Raw genomic sequence first — 24,301 nt, forward strand, 5'->3', positions numbered from 1 at the left:
GATTAAATGGCCACGTGATCAATCTTCGTAGTGCATTTCTTATCAGACAATCAAAATGGCGACTGGAAATTCGGGAAATGCGGGAGAGGCTGATGAAATGAATACCGAAAATGACAAAGATCCTTTTGAGTATGGCCATCTAGAGCCTTCCAAAGAGGTAGGAGCTTCACAATTTGAATTAAATTTAATTTTTGTTTGATTTACTTAAAATTTCTTTCCCCGGATCAATAATAAGCCTGTCGCCGTTGGGCTTTAGGCCAGGACCTCCTTGTCTTGCCTCAGTTATTTTTAAGTCTAGCGGTAGTTTTATGCAGCCACTATCATCACTGTTTACGGACAAGAGAAATGGGCCAAATATATCGCATTTACTGTTTTCATCTAACAAAATTGGGAAACAATTTGATTTGTTTTTTTTCAAGGTTGTATTTTTATTCCTCTCCGTGATGAAAATAAACCTCTATGTTACATTGTACATTGCATTGTATTTAGAGGCTGATTTTCTCTTTCCTTGGATTCCTTTTCCTAATGTCCTGCAATTTTAAGTTCCCATAACAACACAGCTTCGTTTGCTCGTCTCTCACAGCCAAAATGTAATCGCCTTTAAAAACTGCCGTAATTTGACTTCAGTTCGGTGTTCCAGAATAATTCTTCGTGAAAAATATCTACTGGTTTGAAATTTTTGAAGATCGAAAATATTTTGTTTTTCTTTAAAGCCGCCTTATTAAAGTTGAAACTCCCTTATTTCGACCATCAATTATGCAATTTACTTGTATGCTGTAAATTGATTGATTCCGTTCCCTGTACATTGATTGATTCTTGCTCAATTCAATCAAAACAAACATTTATTGCTCAACCCTCTACACATATGCATAAGTCTACGTACACTTACGTGACAAAAGTATTAGGACGATCGCTTAAAAGCAAATGTGTTTAACCCTTTGCTCAAAGATCAACATAGAAAATCGGTGGAACATAACGAGATTGCTGGTTGAGATTTTCAATTGCAATTTTACCCAATTGTAAAAATAAACATTGTAAAAAATATACTTTTTTAGTCAAGTACAATTTGCTTTATCTTATATTTTGTCAGATGACCTCCAGGAATCTGGCAGCCGCCATTTGCACTGGAACTCACTGAATTAATTTTGCAATGAAATATCTTCGGATACAGTAGGAAATCGCAAGAAAATTCTAAAAGAGTTTATTTTTGGTCTTAGAAGATTTTATTTCTTGGATTTTTTGTATGAAAACTAGTTGCTTTTAATTACATCAAGGATTTGACTTTGATGGGGTTATTGAAAAACCTTGATATGTTATTATCTCTAAAACTTTTGTCACAATTGCAACATAGCTAGGTTTATTGTCTTGCTTAAAAATAAATGGTCTTTGCAAAGAATCATTACTTGTTTTTTACTTGCCGGGGACTTTCCACATATAATTGGACAAAAATAATTGGACAAAATATTCAGCATTGATTGACTTCGCACACAACGACCAGCTTGCAGATGCCATTAGGCCCAACCAATAGTCGGCCTACCCTGGCCTACCATTTCTTTAACTTTAGTCGGCATTGTTAACTTATTTTTCTTGTATATAACATGTGTTGTAGACTTGCTGCAAGCAAACTTTCTTGTAGTTTCAGCAAACAAATGACTCGCTAGACCCAACTATTTTATTGCTTCTCGTTCTTTTTCTTGTTGCTTTTGTGTTTTCAGCATGGAAACTAAAACATCGATATTTTCCATTTCTCCCTGACATTTTGTTACTTTTCTATCATAGAAAGGTAGGAGATAAATTGAATTTGTTACGAATCGCCTTTTTGCTGATGCAATTTCTAGAATCCCGCCAAAACAGCAAGATTTGTTCAATCAATGTTAGAATGCTAGTTTTGGAGCCACCATTTTGTTATTTGTCGTCCTAATACTTTTGTCACATAAGTGTATTTGCTTGAATTGCTAACATGCTTCCAGCATATTTACAGGTTGGATATGTATACTCTTCTGTACTTTTCTCACCAATTTACCCCTTGTTATGACTGTACCCATGTATATTTATTAATATGCAAGTTTTTATCCAGTAAATTGATATTCAACCAAGTTGCTATTTTTTAATCTTCAGTATCCATCTTTCACCTTTATGTGACTTATATCGAAATGCAAATGAAATGCACTGGAAAGATTCGAATCAACTGACTTTAAAAAAATGTTCACTTCCACCTGGAAATTATTTTCTGGAAATTGAATTGGGCAATAATATTTTCTAGGTGATTCATTTTATATCAAGAAAGATATCAAGTACATTGCTAAGTTTACAAACCTTTTTATTTCCTTAAACAATTTAAACTTAATTTTCTTGGTATTTATTGTCATATTGCAGCAGTCACACATTTGTAACAAAAGATAGCAGGGGCGGCTTACAGTTTTTCCCACTGCTATAGGCTTGTTGTGGCAGTCATTGTTTATTTTCTTAGACCCTGATTTGGATTCATTCTCAAGGCTCTGCATATCATAGACTTTTATTGAAGTTCTTTTGCCTTCAATCTCCTTTAGAAAATGTCAACAATAGCCCTTGCTAATATCTCCGTTATTAGGATTGCATTTCTAATAACGCGAATCGCTATTTCCTTTGTTTTTACTCTGTGAATGTGACATATCATCACAGAAAACAGGGAATAAAGCCATTGTATTTTACTTGCACATTATTAGCCTCCGCGGTCTAATAACGCATTCCGGGATACCTGCCACTTACTGCTTCCTTACTACGTAAAACAAGATCACAAACAAAATAACTACCATAATTCAAACTGGTTTTGTGGATTTGTTTGTTTCTTAAGTTTTCCCCCGTGATTTCAGCTGGTAAAAGTCTAACGATGAACGACTTTTTCACTAGTAAACAATGGCCTACCAAAAGACTTCGATTCTCTAATGAAGATCGTTACAGTGTTAACGCAACATTCCCATAGATTTACGGGGAAGAAACAAAAAAATACTTATTTTCGTTGCCCAGGTCTTGTGATGGGATATTTTCAGAAGGTAAAATTATCAAGTCTTTTTAAAATTATTGTCTAGAGCTCTGTTATATCCAGGATGGTCTGTTCTTTCTGTCTTCGATGGCCCCGTTATTAGAAAGCCATTTCTAATGAAGCAGTAGCCAAAATGTTGCTGGGGCCGCATTGATAAAAACCATGAGGCATGGAGGGTCAGCTGTGCCCTTAGAATGCATTGCTGTAGCAGCCCATTATCATGCTTGAGATTGGCCTGAAATGAATTTGGGATTGTAGTTTTGATTTAAGTTTTGTATGGCTATCAAAACCACTGCTATATTTATGCCCCAATTCTTTATTATTTTCCTTTTTTGACAAAAAAACGGACAACATATCAGGGACTTGAAAGCCCAAATTTCCTGACAAAAATGCGAGTTAGGGGGGGGGGCCTCCGTGCCTCCACTGCTTGGCTGACTATTAGCAGTTTTTTCTGGTGCCAGCCACCCTTGAAAGAAAGCAAAAAGGCTTGGAACCATTGTGGTCTAGCCCTAGAGTAGTATGCACAGCTTGAAAAATATATGAAAATACTTATATCAAAGAGATTCATCTTAAGATATTTGTTTTCATCTTTTAAAGGTAAAAAACTCCTGTTTTTTTGTCTTGTTAGAAGTAACTACAAGGGCTTGTTGTTTTAATCATGCATTACTAGACATTTGTTGGAAGTGAACTGTCAGAATATCAGTTGGATGACTGTGTATAAATTTCTAGTCATACCCAATTTCTGAATACAGGCCTGAGTTTTGACCTGAAAAGGTACTAAAACTTGGTTTCCCACTTTGAGGTGGTAGTGATGTAGCAGTTATTATTATATGCAGTACCAGGCTCGATTTGCAATTAATTGACTTAAGGATAATGGGGATTTTCAGGATCAAATTCAACAGGGGGTCAAGGAGATCAATTTGCAGACAGGTTTTCTTCTAAATGTTTGATGTGTCTATGTGGCCCCACTGTTTTAAAAGGTTTTACTCAAATTTTCCTGCCCCTTCTGCCCCTAGGCACAATACTACTGAATGAGTTATAACCAAATTATTTGTCACACTGTCCATTCTAAAGGAAATGTTGGCATATGACAGTATCAAATTTTCATTTGTACTCACACTTTAGAAGTATATCATAGCTGTATTTTTAACTACAAACCAGTTCTTGTTGTTACAAAAATGGCATCTTTTATTGATAAATCTGCCTGTGATTAAAATCATAGGCATCATATGCAATTAAGGATAAGCATAGATAACCAATATGAGGTGGCTAAAATTGAAACTATTACCTATTTAAAAACAAGTTAAGAAAGAGAAAACATGAAGATTTGTAAGGATGTAAATTTCATTAAATGATTGAAAAAAAACATTATTCTTCTAGGTTCAATATCCTTTACTGTTTATAGATGACCATGTTTCCCTAAAATTTGAAAATGAACTTGGAGGCTGCAATCTTTCTATCATTTAAACATTTCATTTTATAATGTAAAGTAGGTGAGAAGCAAGAGTCAGCGACTAGTCGACCCGTTTTATATAAGATTCCTTTGCAAACCATTCAGATTTAGGCAATGAAAGAGCTACCTTGAACTTTTTAAAGTCTTTGTAATGCCCAAACTAAATATGATTGTACTCAGGTTATGCACCACAAGTATGCTTAACCAGTCCAAAGATTGATTTTTTAAAATACTTTGGCACCACCATACTGATTTAGAATGTTATTGGCAAAACTTTTGATAGATCCATGAGATTTTTGATGCAATTTCATTCAATTAATGGCACAGTAGTGATCTTCAGTGATCTTTCCTCTCTACTGTTTTTTATTTTTTATGTTTGATTTGTTAGATTATGATCATTGGTTTATAAATCCTATCTGCAGTGGAAAGATGGTGACAGAGTGCTCCCTTACATTTGCAGACAGGACTATTTATGTTTTGTGGTATTTGGTTTTTAAATTTTTGGAAAAATTTACTTGATCTGATTGGGCTCTAGGACAACTTTTACTAACAAGCTGACTGCTACTGCCAATCCTCAACCTCTCTCTCACTTGCACCCTTTAACCAGCTAGCAAGTTAGTGGCTTCTTTTTGGTCATAACAGTTTGTCAATCAAATGTGCCAAACATCTTTTTATGTAGTTTTTGATTTGCATTTTGATGTAAATTATGTTCACCTTTTCAGTCATTTGCTAACATTACTCTAAAGAATATTAGGCAAAAAGTGTCTTTTTAAGCAACCTTCAAATTTTGCAGCACAAGAGGAATTTTTGTTATCTGGTCTTTCACAAAGTAAACATTGAAGCAAGTGTAACAGGATATTTACAGAGACTGGGATGACTAAACCCCCTATGTATAGTTGTCTAAAGCGTTCTGCTCCTTCTATTTATCTAGTACCAAGTTTGAGCCTTTCTGTATATCATCTCTATGATGCCCTAAACTAACAGCTTGGAATCTTCTCTTGAAGGTTTTATTTTTGAAAAAAATCAGAACCCAAAATTGGAATCTCACCATTCTGTCAATTAGCAAGCTTGAACATAATAAAATGTGTGTCTTATTTACCCAGTATACTTCATAACTGATTTTTGTTGTTGATGAGCTGTCATCGTTAGCTGAAAATTTTAGGTTTTTAGAATGCTTTTGATTAGGCAATTGTAAATCCTTTTAGACAAACACATGGTTTCCTAGACGAAATGAAAGAACTAAGAAAGTGTAATAAACGTTCCCTAGATTTGCCTCCCCTTTTGCAGCCTATTTCTTTGTGAACCATGCTTTTTGTCGAAAACAAGACCTCCTTTGACAAGAGCAAGTCTAAGTTCTTTTGAACACGAGGCCAAGATGTATTAAGTTCTATTACTTGGTCTTGCTGTTTCTAGAACTTGGGTGGCCTTTATATATGCGATGTCTGTTTTTCTATCTGGATGTCTTAGTATATTGTGTTATTGTTATCTTCTTATGCCATGTTTGTATTTAATTTTGCTTCAATTTGTGTACTTTAGTGTCTGCCAGATTGTATCTTAACAATGTATCTTTATCTCTGAAGGTACGAAATGTACAGCATTTGATCAAATTAACAGAAGATAATCTCAAGGAATTGAATAGTCTGAAGAGGTCAGGACTCTCTCATCCTCCATCTATATTCTTTGAGGTAGGCAATTCAGCTTTTGATGCATTAATATATTTATTTTTCTTGACTTTTAAAGCAAACTTCCTTCTCTATTGACATGTTCCAAGCCATTAAGTGGGGCAAATCAGCACAAAATTCATTGTGGATAGAGGCTGCTCTTTTATTTTTTGACCGTGAAACTTTAAAAAAAGAAAAACACTTTTAGAACAACAATCTGAGTTTTGTTGATTAACAATGGACTCGGTTTGAGCTACAGAGAAATTATCAATATCAGTGATATAAGCTGCCATTGTATTTACTGCAGTTTTTGCCCCACTTGTGTCGTGGCGTTGTGATCTCTGAGATGGTCTTTTCTAATCCAATTGCCACCAGTGATTGTGATTATTATGTGTTTTTTGTTTATGAATTGGCATAAAAAGCCCTTAATTTGTCTGCTCCAACTCTTACTCTAACTTTTCTTTAAGAATCTTTATTCAATCTATTTTTTATCAAAAATTAAAAGGAATTTTGGATTTTATCAAAAATTAAAAGGAAAGTGATAAATGAAATTGATATGAATGATTTTACTGTTCTTTTCTACTTGAAAATTTCATTGATCTGCACATAAGGTACCAGTTCCTTAATGATGTGTTAACAACAAGATATAGAAATTTGTCAGCTGAATTTCCATATGAAGTAAGCTGGTAAATTAGTTATGATTTATCTGAAAATGGCCTTCGTCTATGAGCCTTGATTTTTGCCTATTTGCTGTTGCAATTTTCCACCTCTAGAAATTTTGCTTTACCCTCTATTTGTGTAAATGCTGTAGGAGCAAATTGCAACGTAATCATTAAGCAACACTTTTAGCTATCAAAGAAGGGAATTTTTCCTTCCAAGATTTCTACTTCGTGTGAAGAAGTGAAAGGTTTCTGTGGGTTGAAAGATGTCATTGAAATTTCACACCTCTTTTTGATATGTGATTTCAGAATGATATTGTTCTGACCTAAGTCATGGTGAGTGTTTAGCCTTTTTATGTTGTAAAGAAGCTATCTGATAGCAAAACCTCGAAATTTGAAGTTTATTTTACTTATGATTGCAGGAAGTCGAAGAGCTCAGGGGAAAGCTGTGCCTACTAAAAGACAAGGAAAAAGAACTTTTGGACAATGACAATGGGTTTTCAGACAACATGCCCTCGGTTTCTGAACCAGACACACCTGCATCGTCATCTGGCTCCCCTGTTGCTACAAGTCCAAGAAGGGACTCGTCCAGTGATACTGCAATACCATCATCTCCCTTAAGGGCACACGTTCGTGCCTATTTGCCGAACAACCAAAGAACAACGGTTTGTTTTTTTAGTTTAGTTTACACTTAAACATGCTGAAATTTGAAATATTTTTAGGTCATTTGAAACGTCGCATGTTGCTTAACATAAATGATTGCAGCATAAATGAGGCGTTGTGATGTATTGGAAATTTGCATAAAATACTCTGGGGATTTTGATCTTCGTATAAATCTAAAAGCAGATCTTCGCATAAATCTATAATCGTAAAACAACTGTTCTTATAGTTTAGCAAAAATTTATCTTTTTCGGTAATGTAAACAAACCTGCCTGTTAATAAACTTACAGCTTCGAATCATATTCGTGGTGTCGAAGGTTTTTTATGAAATAGTAATTGTTTCTTCTACATGAACCAATGGAACAAACTCGATCATCAAATAACAGCCCGTAGTTGGTATCCCAGTTTGAAACAGATTTTATCTTGATAATTTAACCGTCAAAGAATTCTCTGAATGGAATTACTAATAGGCATCATACAGCACTTATAACCAGGCTTCGAGTTCATTTTAGTGATCTTAATGAGCAAAGGTTCAACCAGAATCTGCGTGCATGCAAGTCCCCTTTGTAGTTTTAGGAAAGGAGTTGAATCAGCAGTTCATTTTTTCCTGCATTGTCCTCTCTACAAGAACTTCATATACTAAATGATATTGAGACCCAGTGAAGGTCATTTATGTGATCAGTTGGTTTCTGATGTTTCAAAGTTCAATGAAGTTATTGTCAATATGATTTTAGATTAAATATCATTTTATCACGATAAAAAGAGGGGAATTGAAATAAGTCGCAATTTTCTGGCGGGTATTTCCTTGCTCGCTATGTGACTTACTGTTTACATTTTGAAAACCGTAGGAAGGATTGAATTATTGTAGGGGAACCACTGTTTGAGGAAAATAATAACAAAAGGGATGGTTTGTTGAAAAAGAGTTTTTATATTTTTGGAGTGGCACGAGCTCCCCTCAAAACAACATTAATTGCAACAGGGTTTGCCATTTGACAGGAGCGATAGCTCGCATTCCCGTCCACACTGCCCTCGTAAGCTGGGGAGAGCTGTAAAACACTCTCCTAAACTAAGCATTAAGGAAAAATTGCTCCCCTCGAAGCTCCATTAATTTGCACGTTTTGTTCAGATGTATCTTAAAAACAGGTGCTGACAAAATTGTCAACATCGGAGATTGAAGAGAACTTCAACAACAATTACTCTAAATTATGATAATGCATTGACTTTTCTTTCATTGCACAACTTCTAGGTCTTTTTAATCATATACATCCTATCTGTCCTTGATAAAGCGCGCTTAAAAAATGAGGCGAGTGATTCACCTGCAAAAATTAAATGGCCCGGCCTGTTGCAGCCCCGTTGAGTATGTGTATGGCCATGGACGAGTCATTGCTATAAAAATATAATTTTAAAAAAAATTCTAAATGTAGTGACCTTTTTCTAGATAAAATGCAAGTCCGGGCAAACTGTGCTCGATGCTTTTGTGAAAGCTTTGCAAATTAGAGGTTTGACACCGGAGACTTGTGTTGCCTACAGATATTACTCGAAGTAAGTATGGTTTAATTGTCTCGCTGGCATGACTGCTTTTATGCTTTGAAGATTATAGGTCTATGCTATAGAAATAGAATGACATTAATTAGCAGCTGGAAGCAAATTGCACTTTTGTAGACAAAGAGATTGTACTAATAGAACAGCTGGCTAGAGGGCGGGTGCATGGCAATTATTTCGTTGAATTCCTTGGAAAGGGTGCTTTGATATGACGAATTTACCCAAAGTAATTTCAACAAGCTATTGCAAAACAAAGAAATTAGAGGATTTTACGAGTAAGAGAGCTTCGGAAGGACTCAAAGTGTTATATAAACATGTACTCCTGCAACTCGCTGTCACTTTCAACCAGTTATTGTATCGCATTCATTTCTAGGTGCTTCATTCGACTTTTTTCAATGTTTTCGTACGTTCGACGACCACAACAAAACCGCTTGTTTATAATTGCTTTGTTTCTAGATTTATTTTAAGAGAAGAATAAATTAACTTCAGCACTAGACACCGAGAGGCTGCCTGTTTACAAAATGATAAGAACAAAGAAAGGTCTAAAAACTATATACAAATTAATGTAATTTTCTAATTAACGATACTAGATAAATTGTTTCTAGTATCAAGGTCACCCGTTTCACCGACATGGACAAAATGCTGACAGGATCTGAAGCCATTCACTATTGTCTTTAGTACAATGTTGTCTTTTTTATGTAGATTTTTTATGCAGACCTAGAGCCAAAACGATTTGCATAAAAGCAGCGTCTGGCAAGGTCAGAATGGTTGAAACACTGTACTAAATTCCTTGCATTCACCTTAGCAAATAATATGATATCAAAAACAATGTTGTCTTTTGTCTTTAGGGGACTTCCCAACGAGGAAAGGTTAGTCGCTTGACGCTTCAGTATTGGTATTATTCCAAAGTTTTTTGCTGCAGCTCTTACTTTCTTATATATGATGCTGTTTTCAATTCCGGAAGCGTTTGTAAATTGACGAGACACTTTATGACGCCCTCCCACATTGCTTTATTTTAAGACGCGCTCCCACCCAAGGTCTAGTACACCAATTCACCACGACGCATAAAGTTCTGACAAGTTGCGTCATATCTATAGGCATCAGTATGGCAATATGCGTCAATTTCTCTGGCTTGTAGTGGTTTTTACTCAGGTATCTTTGGACAGAGGTACTGGTGTAATGTTAGCTAAAACCTTGCTTGCAGTACCCGAAGTTTTCATGGGACATAAAGTAAAAACCTCGATTTAGCTGCATCAGTCTTTAGTTTATGATAATATTTGGAAGGCTTTGGGAACTTTTGCTTTGCAACCATGTCCTGTGTGAAAAGACCAAGAGACGATTTCTGGTCCAGAAGTTTAAAAAAAGGGGGATGACCCAGTGTGTTGCTTAGAAAGTTCAGTGGCCCAACTGTCTTTTCTCTCGGGACTTATACTGCGTTTTCTAAGTCTTCATCTTATCCTTTTTTCTACATATTTTGAATTTCATATGCTATTTTTTGCTTGCTATATGCCAATCTTCTTTTACAGAACAATTGTGGATTGGAATGCAGAAATTTCTAGTCTGAGTGGTGAAGAAGTATGTAGAATGCTCAACTAAAACTGTGCTATTTAAGAATTGTTCATTTTAACAAAAGTGAGATAAATATCGACCTTGCATGTTTATGCATAATGTCATTTACATTTTGTAGGCATCTTTAGGTTTCTGTAAAGAATTTCTTGTAATGCGACTCGACTTTTAAATATTAATCCTGTGATCTATGGATTTATCCAAAAATTGTTTATAATTTTTCACAATGCATTACCTATCGGTGATTTTATAACTATAAAAAATGCCTAAAATTAATCATAAATACTTTATAATTTTTAATACTTGTTTATTTATTTAAAAAAAGTTAAGTGTTTACACGAGTGGCCTCGATGTCTAAAGAGATTGAACGGGCATTTGTATTGGATGTTTAGTAACAAGAAAGAATCTGATTGGTAACCTATTTATAGATGTGTTGATTGCCACTTTTAATCAATTTTTATCAAAACCAACCCTTTTTTAGCAATAATTTACTTTTTGTTTCTGTCTTGGATACTCCTGGGAACTTATTTACTCTCTTGCTCTATTTTGTTGCATTTTCTTGCTTCAGATCACTGTTGAAGTCAACGAGGAAGCTCCTGCGTCGACAACTAACATTTCTCACAACTTTGTACGTCAGCTCCTTTATTGCTTTCACCTTGTTCCGCTAAATTATAATATTTTGTAATATATTTAAGAATGATTCTGAAACTGCTATTGTTATGTGTGCCAGATAATTGCTTCTTTGACATTGTGAGAAATGTTCACAGATGTTTACAAATTTTAAATCTGTTTCTTGGTACATCGCAGCTTTTGTTTCGATGTCTTCAAATGCGTTTTACACTTTTTGGAGGTCTCTAAAAAACTTCTAAAACTCAATGTATATTATATACTGAAAATAAATTTCTTTAAACTTTTCTTCCAATCATTGCCTGTTGTTTCACGTCTTTTTTAAAAACTCTTCTTGACTGATTTGCCGACTGTTTTCAGATTCCCTTACCTTGATCATTTTAGGTGAGGAAAACATTCTTTACCCTTGCATTTTGTGAAGCATGCAGAAAGCTGTTGTTTCAGGGATTCAGGTAAAGATTAACCTTAACATTATATCTCTTAATTAAGGTCTTAAGACCAGAAGGATAGCTGCAATTTTTTATTTCATCTATATATATTTAATTCGATTGTATATTCATTTGTTGTCATTATATTTATTGGTTTATCTTCATTTTTATTCATTTTTCTTTTACTTTTTTGTTTATTTTTTGTTCATACCTGTTTGTTTCTTTATATTGTATTGCAGCAAAGATTCTTTATCTGGGCCCTTGCCTTTTTGCTATATTTGCTGCTATATGAACTTGTCCTTTGTTTTGGTGTACATCAAATCTTCATACATTTTAATGTTTTAATGATTCTCTTTTTAAAAAACACAACTGCACACAAAAACACAACTTATATTCATGCACATTCGAGATGTTTTATTTCCAAGCATATTAAGATATTTAAAAAATTTGTTTGCTTTCGATCGTTTTTCAATGTTTCCTATTCGGAATAATACCGCTCAAATTCATGGTCTACCAAGTTTTTCAACTTTGATGTAGCTATCTTAAAACCATTTTATTAGTTAGCAATTTGTAGCCATAGTACAATATATTAACCTATTATTTATATTTTTTAAAGAGAATATCGAATTATCGTCCACAACAAATACAGACAAGGTGTATTTCCCGCTTGGTGCTTGAATTGATATTTTCATTATTGCGATTATTAATTTTGACAGTCATTATAATTTTGCTGATTCATGTCAACCTGGGAAATATTTCAAGCTTCTTCGAACAAAAGTTTCCAAAATAGATAAAGTTTCCAAAAGTTTCTTAAGCTTTAAAAGTGCAAATGTCAATATCGACTGTCTAGTTAACCTTAGGTTGAAATTGTTTGCAAAGTTCATGGAAAAATTTTGAAAACTGACCTTGAGAACAACTATACGAGTACTGCTTACAAAACCTTTAAAAGTTGATAAAATTGTTTATTGAAGATTTTTAAACTAGTATCTAATAGAAGCTGCTGATTGAATCAGTTCGTGGCTCATCCTTTAAACATCTTCTAACAACGTATCAGTGTAGACGTTAAATCGCCACTCTCACTTTCAATAGTTTTTCAATAGGATGTCGGGTTTGCATTTCAAGAAAATTATATCATTTTTTTAGATGTCAGACTTGTGGATATCGTTTCCACCCTCGTTGTGCTCATGAAGTTCCTTTGTTGTGTCAGCAAAGCGAAGATCCACATCTCTACAAAAAGTATGTACAGATTTGCGAACTTGTGTTTTCCTTCCCCTTCTAAATACGAGAAGAGAATTCCCAAAAGTTTTGCCAGAATAGTATTTTTTGCATCTAAATTTTTGCCCGTATCAAGCTAAATTATTTTTCAAGATCTCTAACTTACAATCGTTATTTTGTCTCACAAGAACGTTTACCCCTAAAAACCATAGGTAGGATGGAACGGGGTCAGGTCTAAAGCAAGCAAGTTCCTTTGGTTAATAATCGAGAACCCTGTGGTATCTGCAAGCAACACATCAGTTCCACATTATGAGCCATGGAGTACACACTCCCCCCTCCCTTAAATGCATCAATTATTTTTCTAGTGTTTTCTTTCACGTTTATTCTCGTTTGTAGGTTGCTTGCAGTTGGTGGTGGTATGTCCCAAGCGCAACCTTTGCTGACAGTTCGAATGACACCCAACACACCCAGGGCATTTGGCCAAAGAGAGAGATCTATTTCAGCACCGAATGTGAACTTGATAAGCACTGTTTCAGCGAAAAGCTCCCCTCGGGTACTGCCCACTTTATCTTACGTATAAACCCTTTTATCGTATCATATAAGGGTTGAATTTCCCTTGCCAGCTAGATATGAATGTACAACTGACATTCCTATGCAAAAGTTTTCTGAACCATCGGCCTGTGAAATTTTCTATTTTAAAATGCAACATGTAAAACAGGGAGTGTTCCTTGTAGCCTATACCGAGCTTCAGTTTGTCTCTAGGTCATTTGAATGTTTCAGAGCAATTTAGTTCATCGTTTCAATTTTATTCTTCTAGGAGACCTTCAGGAACCTAAAGCCCGGAAGCTCGCACACCATATCAAGTAGGTTTTTTAGAGATTAAATATCGATTTTTGTTCACAGATACGTTTTTTGCACTTTTTAGCCTTTGAAAACTTGTGATGAACAATGATGAGCAGATGTTTTTATTTTCATTTAAGATCCAACCGTGTTAAACTAGGCATGCCAAAAATTTGCTTCTCTACTTGCCTACCTGAAATTTTCTAGTGTTCAGGATTATACAAGCAGGATATAAGTAAATGTTCATTTATTAATTCTAGACATTAAGACCACAAGTCAAGAGACCTTTATAAATTTACTGGCTTAATTTATTGTCGTCGGCTGGTTGCTGTCACCGGCTCATTCGTTGCTGTATTTCGTAATCATTGATGGGTTAAATTGGCTCTTAAAAGCCTGTGTAATTAGGCCTCTTGAAAAAGCGATTCTTCAAAAGAACAACCCACCAAAAGACCGCCCCTCCTTGAATGAGCGCATCCCTTCAGAAATTTGTTTAATTCAATTTAGTAGTAGTCCCCTCTTTACAGCGCTTTGCAACGAGTAAGCACTGTCTCTAATAATTAAACCTTATTGATTCAGAAATAGAATACAGGCGAGACAAACTTTTCTCATAAAATTTATTATACCAAGTATACCATAAGAATATTAGCCGGAAATCTGGCTACTGACGTCTTCTCCTCTGACTTTTTTATGACTATGGGTAAAGATTGTGTCTGTTTCCACGAATTCATTTAGGCACCCTTCCAAAACGCTTGTTTTTTCAAGTGAGTGCCGTCCTTAAATAAACGCCTCCTCTCCAAGGCTGACTTTTAAATGAATTTCCTGGGCGCTCTTTTGAGGAAATACAGTATTTTTATTTTGTAATAGGTTTTGTATTGTATCACACCTTTGCCTTTTATCTGTGCTTAGTTATGCCCAAACCATTGAGTTAATGGCATTGAATTCAGTAAGCTGTTATTTGTACATTTCTTTTTTCACTCCAGTCTTATTCAACACTTTTTGCTGCTAACACTCCTATTCTGATATGTATTTTTGTTTTAAGCCAACGAGTTTCGAAAAGTCCTTGGACAACCTCCAAAGCAGAGAATCAACTCAGTTAGGGCTCAAGATATATTCAGCCCATACGGCAGCTTACCGAATTCGCCGTCGGTAAACACGGCCGCATTCGATTATGCCGGAAGTCATCCGAATCAACGAAGCCACTCGTCCAGTGGACCGAGTTCATCTTCGATTCAGCCTTCTAAGAATCGCCATCGATCGAAGTCACATTCTGACGAATTCGGGCGAAAACAGGTATTTTTGTCTTCTTTTCCTTTCATTGTATTTATGTTTATATAAAGAATACACTAATTAATGATGCATCATGCGATGCCAATAGTGTTAATTCTACAGAATACTTTCTTAGTAATGTGTTAGCCCTACTTAGAAAAAAATCGCAATATTTTTCAGCGATCAGCCAGGAGGGATTCCAATGATGACTGGGAAGTGCCTGAAGGAGAAGTACAAGTTGGTGCAAGGATAGGCGCTGGCTCCTACGGAACTGTCTACAAAGGATTTTGGCATGGTAATAAAATATTTCCTTGTAATGTACTTTTGACTCGTAACCTCATTTGCAAGCAATATCAAAGCTGCGCGTTTTTATAATTAACTGCTAGCGATTCTTTATTGTCCGAGATATGCTTAGGTACTTATGAAATATAGTTCATTTTGTTGTCACGTTAATTTGTAACAAAATAAATTATTCCTGTCTCTATTATTACAGCTTCAAACTCTAGAATTCCACCCTCCCCTTAGAACAGTTCTGCGTTACATTTATGCTTTGAAGAATAAAAGATATATGCCTTAAGAATATGATAGAAATTTAAGAAATTATGATATATAAGAATTAGAAAAAGTATGGTGGAAACTTTTTTTGACATTTTGAATATATTTCACTTCACACATTACACAGCTCCCTTACATTAGCGTGACGTAAAAATTAAGTTATGACATGTTATTGATTGGGTGACTTGTTGTATCAAACAACAAGAAGGTACAAAATGGCTCTAAAAGCCCCGTGTCCTGGCAAGTGAAAGCACCTGAAATTGCTGTTGATGATTCTTTGTTTTCTGTCGCTCTTTCTAAGGCACTGTGGCAGTAAAAATGCTGAACGTCAAGGACCCATCCCCGCAACAGCTGCAGGCGTTTAAGAACGAGGTGGCTGTTTTGCGGAAAACACGTCATGTCAATGTTCTGTTGTTTATGGGCTGTATGTGGAAGCCTTACTTGGCCATCATTACACAGTGGTGTGAAGGATCTAGTCTTTACCGGCATCTTCATGTAGCAGAAACCAAGTTTGAGATGCTTGACTTGATTAACATTTCAAGGCAAACTGCACAAGGAATGGAGTAAGAGTTACTATTTTCCCTTTCCTTTTAAAAGTGGTGTGTGTTGTTGAAAGTGTGACTAATTTTCTTAGGAAGCACCCCTTCCATTATGCGTTTTTTCATTGACGTGGGTGCATTTCTGTGTCACAGACATTTCTGTGTCACTGTGTAACTTTCAATTTAACTTGACTGGTATATACCTACAAATGTACATACAGCTATGTTCATAAGAAGACTTCCTTGATATTATCAAGGACATTTTGAATGTCACTCTCCATTCCATTTTCATTGCAATACTAAGAACCCTCCCACTCTCATTTTTCCATCAGCTAGCAATAATTTCTGTTTCTGGATACTAGCTCGTCAAAGTTTGGAATGTCCTTTGATTCAGTTGTATGCCTCTTCAGTTTTAACTCTTTACCCTTTTTGCTGACTGTGTTACCTTCCCGAAATACGTATAGCAAGGCAAGAGATGCAAAAGTACATGTACATGTATCTGAAACCTGCCCTTATATGTATGTATTTTGAATGAAATGAGCATCTATATTTTAAATAACCTGTTGTGGTGAGAAGTTTTCTTTTAATGTGTATTTTTTTCTAACTTAGCTACCTTCATGCCAAGTCAATAATTCATCGAGACATGAAATCAAATAGTATCCTTTTCCTTTAATTGTTCCATCCATTTATGTTTTATACATTATTTGCATGTTTTTTGTGAAAATTGACGTGAATTTATTTCGTTTTAAAGCTCTTTTATTTTTCAAAACTTGAAGGAAGTGTTGGTAAAGTCTTTGCATTTAAAATGGCTTTTATAAAGAAAGTAATTTTCTTCGCTTTTTGTTTCTGCCATTTAAGTTAGCTTTTAAATGCTTTTTAAAATCAATAGTTCTATTAGTCTTCCCGTTGAGTCTTTTCTTGACTGTTTTGAAGATATCTTTCTTCAAGAAGATTTAACTGTGAAAATAGGTGATTTTGGTCTAGCCACAGCGAAAACCCGTTGGAGTGGCACACCAGAGCATGGCTGTGAACAGCCCTTTGGCTCGATTCTTTGGATGGTATGTCACTTCTTACTTCATCTGATTTTGGACATTGGTTTTGTGCATTTTGTTTATAGGAAGTGTATGTTCTTATGTAGGTAGATATGGGTAGATAATAATTAGGTCTGTATCAATAACGATCAACAGTGGCATGAAATTCCTCTCTGCCTTACTAAGGCAGCATTTTGCTTGTCAGCTGACTAGCGCCAATTTTAAAAAGAAATTAATATTTATCTTCGAGCATCTTTAAATTCAGCTTTTTCAGCTTTTGGAAAAGAGTGTTTAAAGAGAATCCTAGACCCCTGTATCTTGGCTCCAAATCAGTTATGAAGAATTCTATCACTCTTGTTTTAATTCATGTTCTTTATTACAAACTATTTACGTTTTTCTCAAGACTTTTTGTATTTATTTTAAATTTTAATCGCATTACGTTTTGTACGGAGATTTTATTTGAGCAGCTTGATTTTTTTTCTTTTAAAAATATTTAGACAATATGAATCAAATTCTAAAACAGTGTCACCCCTAACCTAGATCTTATCAGATTTAAACCTGAATCTTGGCCTTCTAAGGTTAATTCCCTTTATAACAGAACATAACAGTTCTTTACCCCGTTTATTAGTCATGTGACCTTAGAATTTAATTTTTAAAATTGCTTTGAAAAAACAAAAAACAATCAAATTTTATTTTGTTACCGTTTATTTATGATGTTTTATGTATCAGGAAAGTTGTCGTTTTCTAGTAAATTGTCATTGCAGCGTGACGTTATTCAGTATAGACCCGAAATATATTGTTTTTATGTAACTTAAAATGTAACCTGTCGCGTACACTTGAAATATGTGCAGCCAATGGCATGCTTATTTGTATCTACTGATTCTTTTAGGCCCCTGAAGTCATCAGATTACAGGACAAAAACCCGTACACATTTATGTCAGATGTTTATGCATTCGGTGTAGTGCTTTATGAACTACTGACGTCATCACTACCATACACTAACATTGGAAACAAGGACCAAGTGAGTTTTATCTAAAACCAGTTCATTTTAGACAGCATATTAACCACGCATATTAACCACGCACATTAACCACGCATATTAACCACGCATATTAACCACGCATATTAACCACGCATATTAACCACGCATATTAACCACGCATATTAACCACGCATATTAACCACGCATATTAACCACGCATATTAACCACGCATATTAACCACGCATATTAACCACGCATATTAACCACGCATATTAACCACGCATATTAACCACGCATATTAACCACGTATATTAACCATGCATATTAACCACGCATATTAAGGCAAAAAGAAATTTCACGCATATTAACCACGCATATTAACCATGCATATTAACCATGCATATTAACCATGCATATTAACCATGCATATTAACCATGCATATTAACCATGCATATTAAGGCAAAAAGAAATTTCACGTATATTAACCACGCATATTAACCACGCATATTAACCACGCATATTAACCACGCATATTAACCACGCATATTAACCACGTATATTAACCACGTATATTAACCACGTATATTAACCATGCATATTAAGACAAAAAGAAATTTCACGCATATTAACCACGCATATTAACCACGCACATTAACCACGCACATTAACCACGCATATTAACCACGCATATTAACCACGCATATTAACCATGCATATTAACCATGCATATTAACCACGCATATTAACCACGCATATTAACCACGCATATTAACCACGCATATTAACCACGCATATTAACCACGCATATTAACCACGCATATTAACCACGCATATTAACCACGCATAGTAACCACGCATATTAACCACGCATATTAACCACGTATATTAACCATGCATATTAACCACGCATATTAACCACGCATATTAACCACGCATATTAACCACGTATATTAACCATGCATATTAACCACGCATATTAAGGCAAAAAGAAATTTCACGCATATTAACCACGCATATTAACCACGTATATTAACCACGCATATTAACCACGCATATTAACCATGCATATTAACCACGCATATTAACCACGTATATTAACCATGCATATTAACCACGCATATTAAGGCAAAAAGAAATTTCACGTATATTAACCACGCATATTAAGGCAAAAAGAAATTTCACGCATATTAACCACGCATATTAACCATGCATATTAACCATGCATATTAACCATGCATATTAACCATGCATATTAACCATGCATATTAACCATGCATATTAAGGCAAAAAGAAATTTCACGTATATTAACCACGCATATTAACCACGCATATTAACCACGCATATTAACCACGCATATTAACCACGCATATTAACCACGTATATTAACCACGTATATTAACCATGCATATTAAGACAAAAAGAAATTTCACGCATATTAACCACGCATATTAACCACGCACATTAACCACGCACATTAACCACGCATATTAACCACGCATATTAACCACGCATATTAACCATGCATATTAACCATGCATATTAAGACAAAAAGAAATTTCAGTGTGTATAGAAACTTTCTGTTGATTCGATTAACACGCCCAGCATCCTTTAGCACCCCTCTCGAATAATCGCCCATTTAAATGTTTAATATCCTATGTCCAGCCTATGTCCAGCCTCAGAAAGCCTATGTCAAATTTGGCGCCCTCTGGTTTGCCAATCACCCCATGGAATATCTAATGATTCTCTTTTAATTTATCTACATTACCGAAACATCCTTTCCAAATCTTATGAGAAAATAAATAAGCCCCCAGGCTCCTTTGTTCAAATCAGAAGAGCCTCCTTGGGGCATCAATACTAATGACTCTCTATGGGGCATCACACTAATGACGATCTGAACCAAACCATAACTAATGCAAGGAAGACAAGAGAAACGTGTGCTCAATAAATGTGTTCAATAAAAAGTGAGATAAGGGGCACTCTTTTCTAACTCTGAGATATTTGTCGGTTCTCCTGGCTCCATTTGATGAGACTGTTTTTTTCTAGATCATCTATATGGTTGGTAGAGGATACCTTAGACCAGATATGAACAAAATTCGCACTGACTGTCCAAAGTCATTTAGGAGGCTTTTAACCGATTGTATCAAGTACAAGCGAGAAGAACGGCCATTGTTTAGACCAGTAAGTTTGACCTGTTTTATCTCCCTAACTAAACAGCCTGTCCTCTTGAACACAAAATTCAATCTTATCTTTTGTATATACAATTCATATCGTAGGATTTCTGTGAAGATTTTCTTTCACGGTGTGGCGTACATTTTAAGTGTCAAGATTAACCTATTTTGGCTCTTTCTTCATTATCGGTTTAATGAATGTTTACAACATATTGAAAACCATTAATTAATCTGTTGTATGGCTCTATCCCTTCTAGATTCAACCTTGTTATCTTTGCATAAATACTTTGAAATATAGCCATAGAAATGCTCTTGGAGGTTGATATGCGACATGCATTTCAATGTAAATTGCAATATTGAAGCAGTTTTGGTGGTATTTGAAGTTTGAATGATTTTTTCCTTTCTTTCATTGTCTGCTTTTTCCTTCTTGTCGATTCCTTGCAGCCTTTACCCTTTCATTTCTTTTATTATCTTTCTCAAACCTTTCTGATTCCTCCTTTCTGTTTGATTGCTTTCTTTCCTTTCCTTTTTCTATTCTTACTTCCTCGTTGGTCTGCCCCCTCTCCGAATCTTTCATTACCCTACCCTTCTACACTTAAAAGATTCCTATCTCTAACCATGCTCTTTTTATCGTAGATCTTAGCAAATATTGAATCAATTATGCGTGCCCTTCCGAAAATCACTAGATCAATCTCCGAACCGACTCTTCACTTAGCAAAGCCAGGCAGTGACATGGATCTGATCTATCCATGTCCTACGCCACGTACACCAATTCATAACCCTTTAGTTTTTAATTTCTTCTCTCCGCCAGCCGTAGCGTATTAGACTTACGTAGCAATTATTTCTCGCTTGAATCGATAGTCGTTAACTTTAAAGCGGATTCGTTTTATTTGAAACGAGGCATTAGTAGGTATGTATTTATTTTGAGTGGGCTTGATTGATGAAATTTTTCATCGGGCTCTACTGCAAAGCGAAATCTTCTTCCAAATCAGCCGTATCTGGCTTTAATCCAGACAAAGAGAAGCCTTGAGCTGAATTCTTGCTTGACATAGGCAAAGTCAAGGACTTATAAAATTCCGTAGGTCGTTGAGCATTTTAGCAACGTAGAAGTAGGAGCCTAGGCCCGAGCTGAACCGTATTAGCTGCCGTATACGTCATCCAAAGCTTTCGTGCGTTATTCCCCAGACCATATCGTTAAAACTTGTTTCTTTTTTGAAGTAAAAAATTTGCTCAGCATCAATGGAAAAGTCTGGAACATTTTCCTTTAGCTCATTTTACAAACATTTGTATGAGTTTGTTGATTTTGAAGTCTTTAGAAATCAAAGATTAACTGCCCCTTTACAATCTCGACTGTATCGTTTGCAGATGATCTGAGATCAAATTCTTCAGAGGTAAACACACGCCCTCCTATCTTATAATTTACTCACCAGACACTAAGTTTGCATAAATTTCGGTGAACTTTCAGCTATACGGGATTCAGCAATACCCCTTCCCTGTGAATAGTTAAAATTCGGAAAACAGTATGCAGAATATGATTTTGTAGATTTTGCGAGTCATAATCTAAGGCACGATTTAGTTACTTTAGTAAACTGCTACACAATGCTGTCTCAAAACACCCCCTCTCTCAAGCTGACTCAATAACATTTTCCTTTATCTTTTCACCTTGACAACGTGGGTTAAGTAAAGATTTGTGTATGTGCCGAGATTGCTTCGAGCCGGAAGCCACAGATGCATTACTAGACGAACAGAGACCAAATTCGACTGCTTCTTAACGCGATGAATCCTGGAAAGATTAAGTTTGATGGCTGATGGGCCAAATAAAGGCAGGCTATATCACTGTTTACTCATAGCTGTCGGACTGATTCTGTATTCCATTCTGCAACGGACTATATTTGCATTGTCAATAGACTTGCCTTTCTGTCTTGCGTAAAATGGCTGTGTTTGCTTTGTCTAGCAGAAACTACAGAACCCACCGCCCCCCCCCCAAAAAAAAAAGGCCAATTAGCCCTTTCCAAATCATTATTTGCAGCAGCACCAGCTAAAAGCGACAAACAGGATCAAAACTGAGCTTTTCCATAATTTTACGCCTTCTCTTTGGGGAAAAATTGTAAATAATGAACTTAGATTAAATTCTTCATGCATAACAGTTGCTTAGTTCTCAAACTTAAGGCATGTTAAAGACTGTGAGGTCTGCCAATTGTACAAAATTACTTTCAAGATGTTTAATGTGTTTATCTTCAAAGAAATGCTTGAATTACATTCCTAAATAAGAATTGTACAAATTACGTTGAATGTATAAAAATGCACCCAGATCCTTGTGTTTATCGTCACATCCTCCTGCCGAAAGAAGTGCTGCAAAGCATAGAAAAGGTGGTTTTCATAGGTCGAAGACTGGGAGGAAGATCAACAGATGCAAAAAAGGTTATATCCCAATCTTCACCTTGCACCTTGCTTTCACTTAAAGGTAGTGTAGGAAAAAGGCGAACATACTTCCAGACTTTGCACAATGCCAAGACTCGATGTATGCCCGGACTCTGTACCATGTCCGGACTTTGTGCCATGCTGTGATCTCTAGCTTCAGATGGTAGATTTCCACAAATTATATAGCTTTTCTACCTTTATGTTGATGACAGAAGTACTTGGATTGCCGCACGGTGGTACGCCATGTTCTGCCTGGTACATCCCAAACCAAGCCATTACAGCACCACACTGGAGTTTATTGGTTTTGCGAAAAACATTCGCTCGTTTTTCCTATGCAAAATGTTTCAATTAATATGCGTGAACGTTGACTTTGTTTCTTACAAGCTACGGCTTTCATTTCTTTGAGCATTTCTAGAATCATTATTCTTTTTTCAAGTGACAAAAATACTTAAAAAGCTTAAAAGAGACGACCTTTATGAGCAAAATGAAGTCCAATAGTTTGCTACCGCCTCGCGCTGTTATAAAATGGTCGCTCTTGTATGTGTCCAGGCAAATAGCGCCATGTTGTCAAAAGTAGATTACATAGAAATTCCAAAACTGACCCATTTCCACAGAGGCCAATGGCCTTAGGCAATTGCTTTTATTCAGAACAAGAGCACTTGCTAGAGACGCCACCTATCCTCTTCCCATCATAGGATTGGAAGATTATGTCTGTTGTTTTTTTACAAGCGTTGCATGGCTTCAATTTGTTTGGTCTTGTCTTTTTTTCATTTTGTTTTCATTTTTGTTGATGATGATAGGTAAAGTGAACTGAAACTGAAAAAAAATTAAACTGATCGCTTAATAAGGCTTTAGGGAAGCATGTGTCTTGGACGATATTTTTTGGAATGTGTATTAATCTTGCTAAAATAAACCGACGCTTCAAGACAGTGTTATTGATCCATAGACTTGCTAAACGAAACATCGCATTTTTACAAGGCTCGACAGTCGTGCTACTACTTTTAAAAGATTTCAGCTGAAGGGAGAAGTCAAGCATTTTTTCTTCAAAACAAAAGTCTGCTATCTCAAACAAAGAAATGTCATCGCGGCTGGAGGGCAATTCCCCTTCCCCACCTAACAACGTTGAAAATTGGCCCTGTGTCGCGCATGAGCATATAATTAGGTATGAACCCTTAGCAGTTTACTCCAACGTCGCACCTCTTCAGAGCGTGATCTTAGTTTGGCCTATTCTTGTAAAGGTGATAAGATTTAGATGTCTGTTGTCTGCTGACGTGGTTGAGCCTTCAGTGCACAGAAGAGCAATTGAAACTGTAGCCTGGTATTGGTATTAACAAACATTTGCTTTACCCTACGCTTTTGTGTGTGTTTTGAATAAGTCCTCAGCAATCAATATGTCTCACGAGATATCAGTGTGAAGCAGAGAGAATTAGATATTTCCTGGTTTCTTCATTCAAAAAGGCTTTTCGGTAATGCAATGTATTTACGTTGTATTCTGAAATCCGAATGTAATGCTTCTTTACTTACTACCAACTGTAATATGCTTGAAGGCTTATTAAGTCAGATAGTTAATTGAACACCGCAGAAAGTGAGCACTGCGAGACTAATATTCTTAGCTGGAAATTCTTTGATATCTGAAAAATTAGGTTCAAACTTTCCGAATTCA

The 24,301-nt window shown here is 35.6% G+C and overlaps 1 protein-coding gene across 2 annotated transcripts; it reads left to right on the forward strand.

The window, feature by feature from the left end:
* Positions 1 to 22,529, forward strand: LOC135686246 (serine/threonine-protein kinase A-Raf). 2 transcript variants are annotated; one of them, XM_065202442.2, is made up of 19 exons: positions 1 to 157; positions 6,056 to 6,160; positions 7,218 to 7,460; positions 8,894 to 8,997; positions 9,846 to 9,866; positions 10,524 to 10,572; positions 11,132 to 11,191; positions 11,575 to 11,642; positions 12,762 to 12,854; positions 13,230 to 13,386; positions 13,651 to 13,696; positions 14,713 to 14,963; positions 15,120 to 15,234; positions 15,796 to 16,057; positions 16,643 to 16,689; positions 16,967 to 17,091; positions 17,954 to 18,085; positions 20,093 to 20,227; positions 20,854 to 22,529. In XM_065202442.2, the coding sequence occupies exons 1-19, from the start codon at positions 56 to 58 to the stop codon at positions 21,040 to 21,042; spliced, it is 2,304 nt and encodes a 767-aa protein (XP_065058514.1). In that variant the 5' UTR covers positions 1 to 55; the 3' UTR covers positions 21,043 to 22,529. The 2 variants fall into 2 exon arrangements, with proteins under 2 accessions (XP_065058514.1, XP_065058516.1); XM_065202444.2 differs by lacking the exon at positions 9,846 to 9,866.
* Positions 22,530 to 24,301: the final 1,772 nt, after the last annotated feature.

The sequence above is a fragment of the Rhopilema esculentum genome, chromosome 6 (assembly GCF_057945365.1).
Source record: "Rhopilema esculentum isolate cy_ngs chromosome 6, ASM5794536v1, whole genome shotgun sequence".
NCBI lineage: Eukaryota > Metazoa > Cnidaria > Scyphozoa > Rhizostomeae > Rhizostomatidae > Rhopilema > Rhopilema esculentum.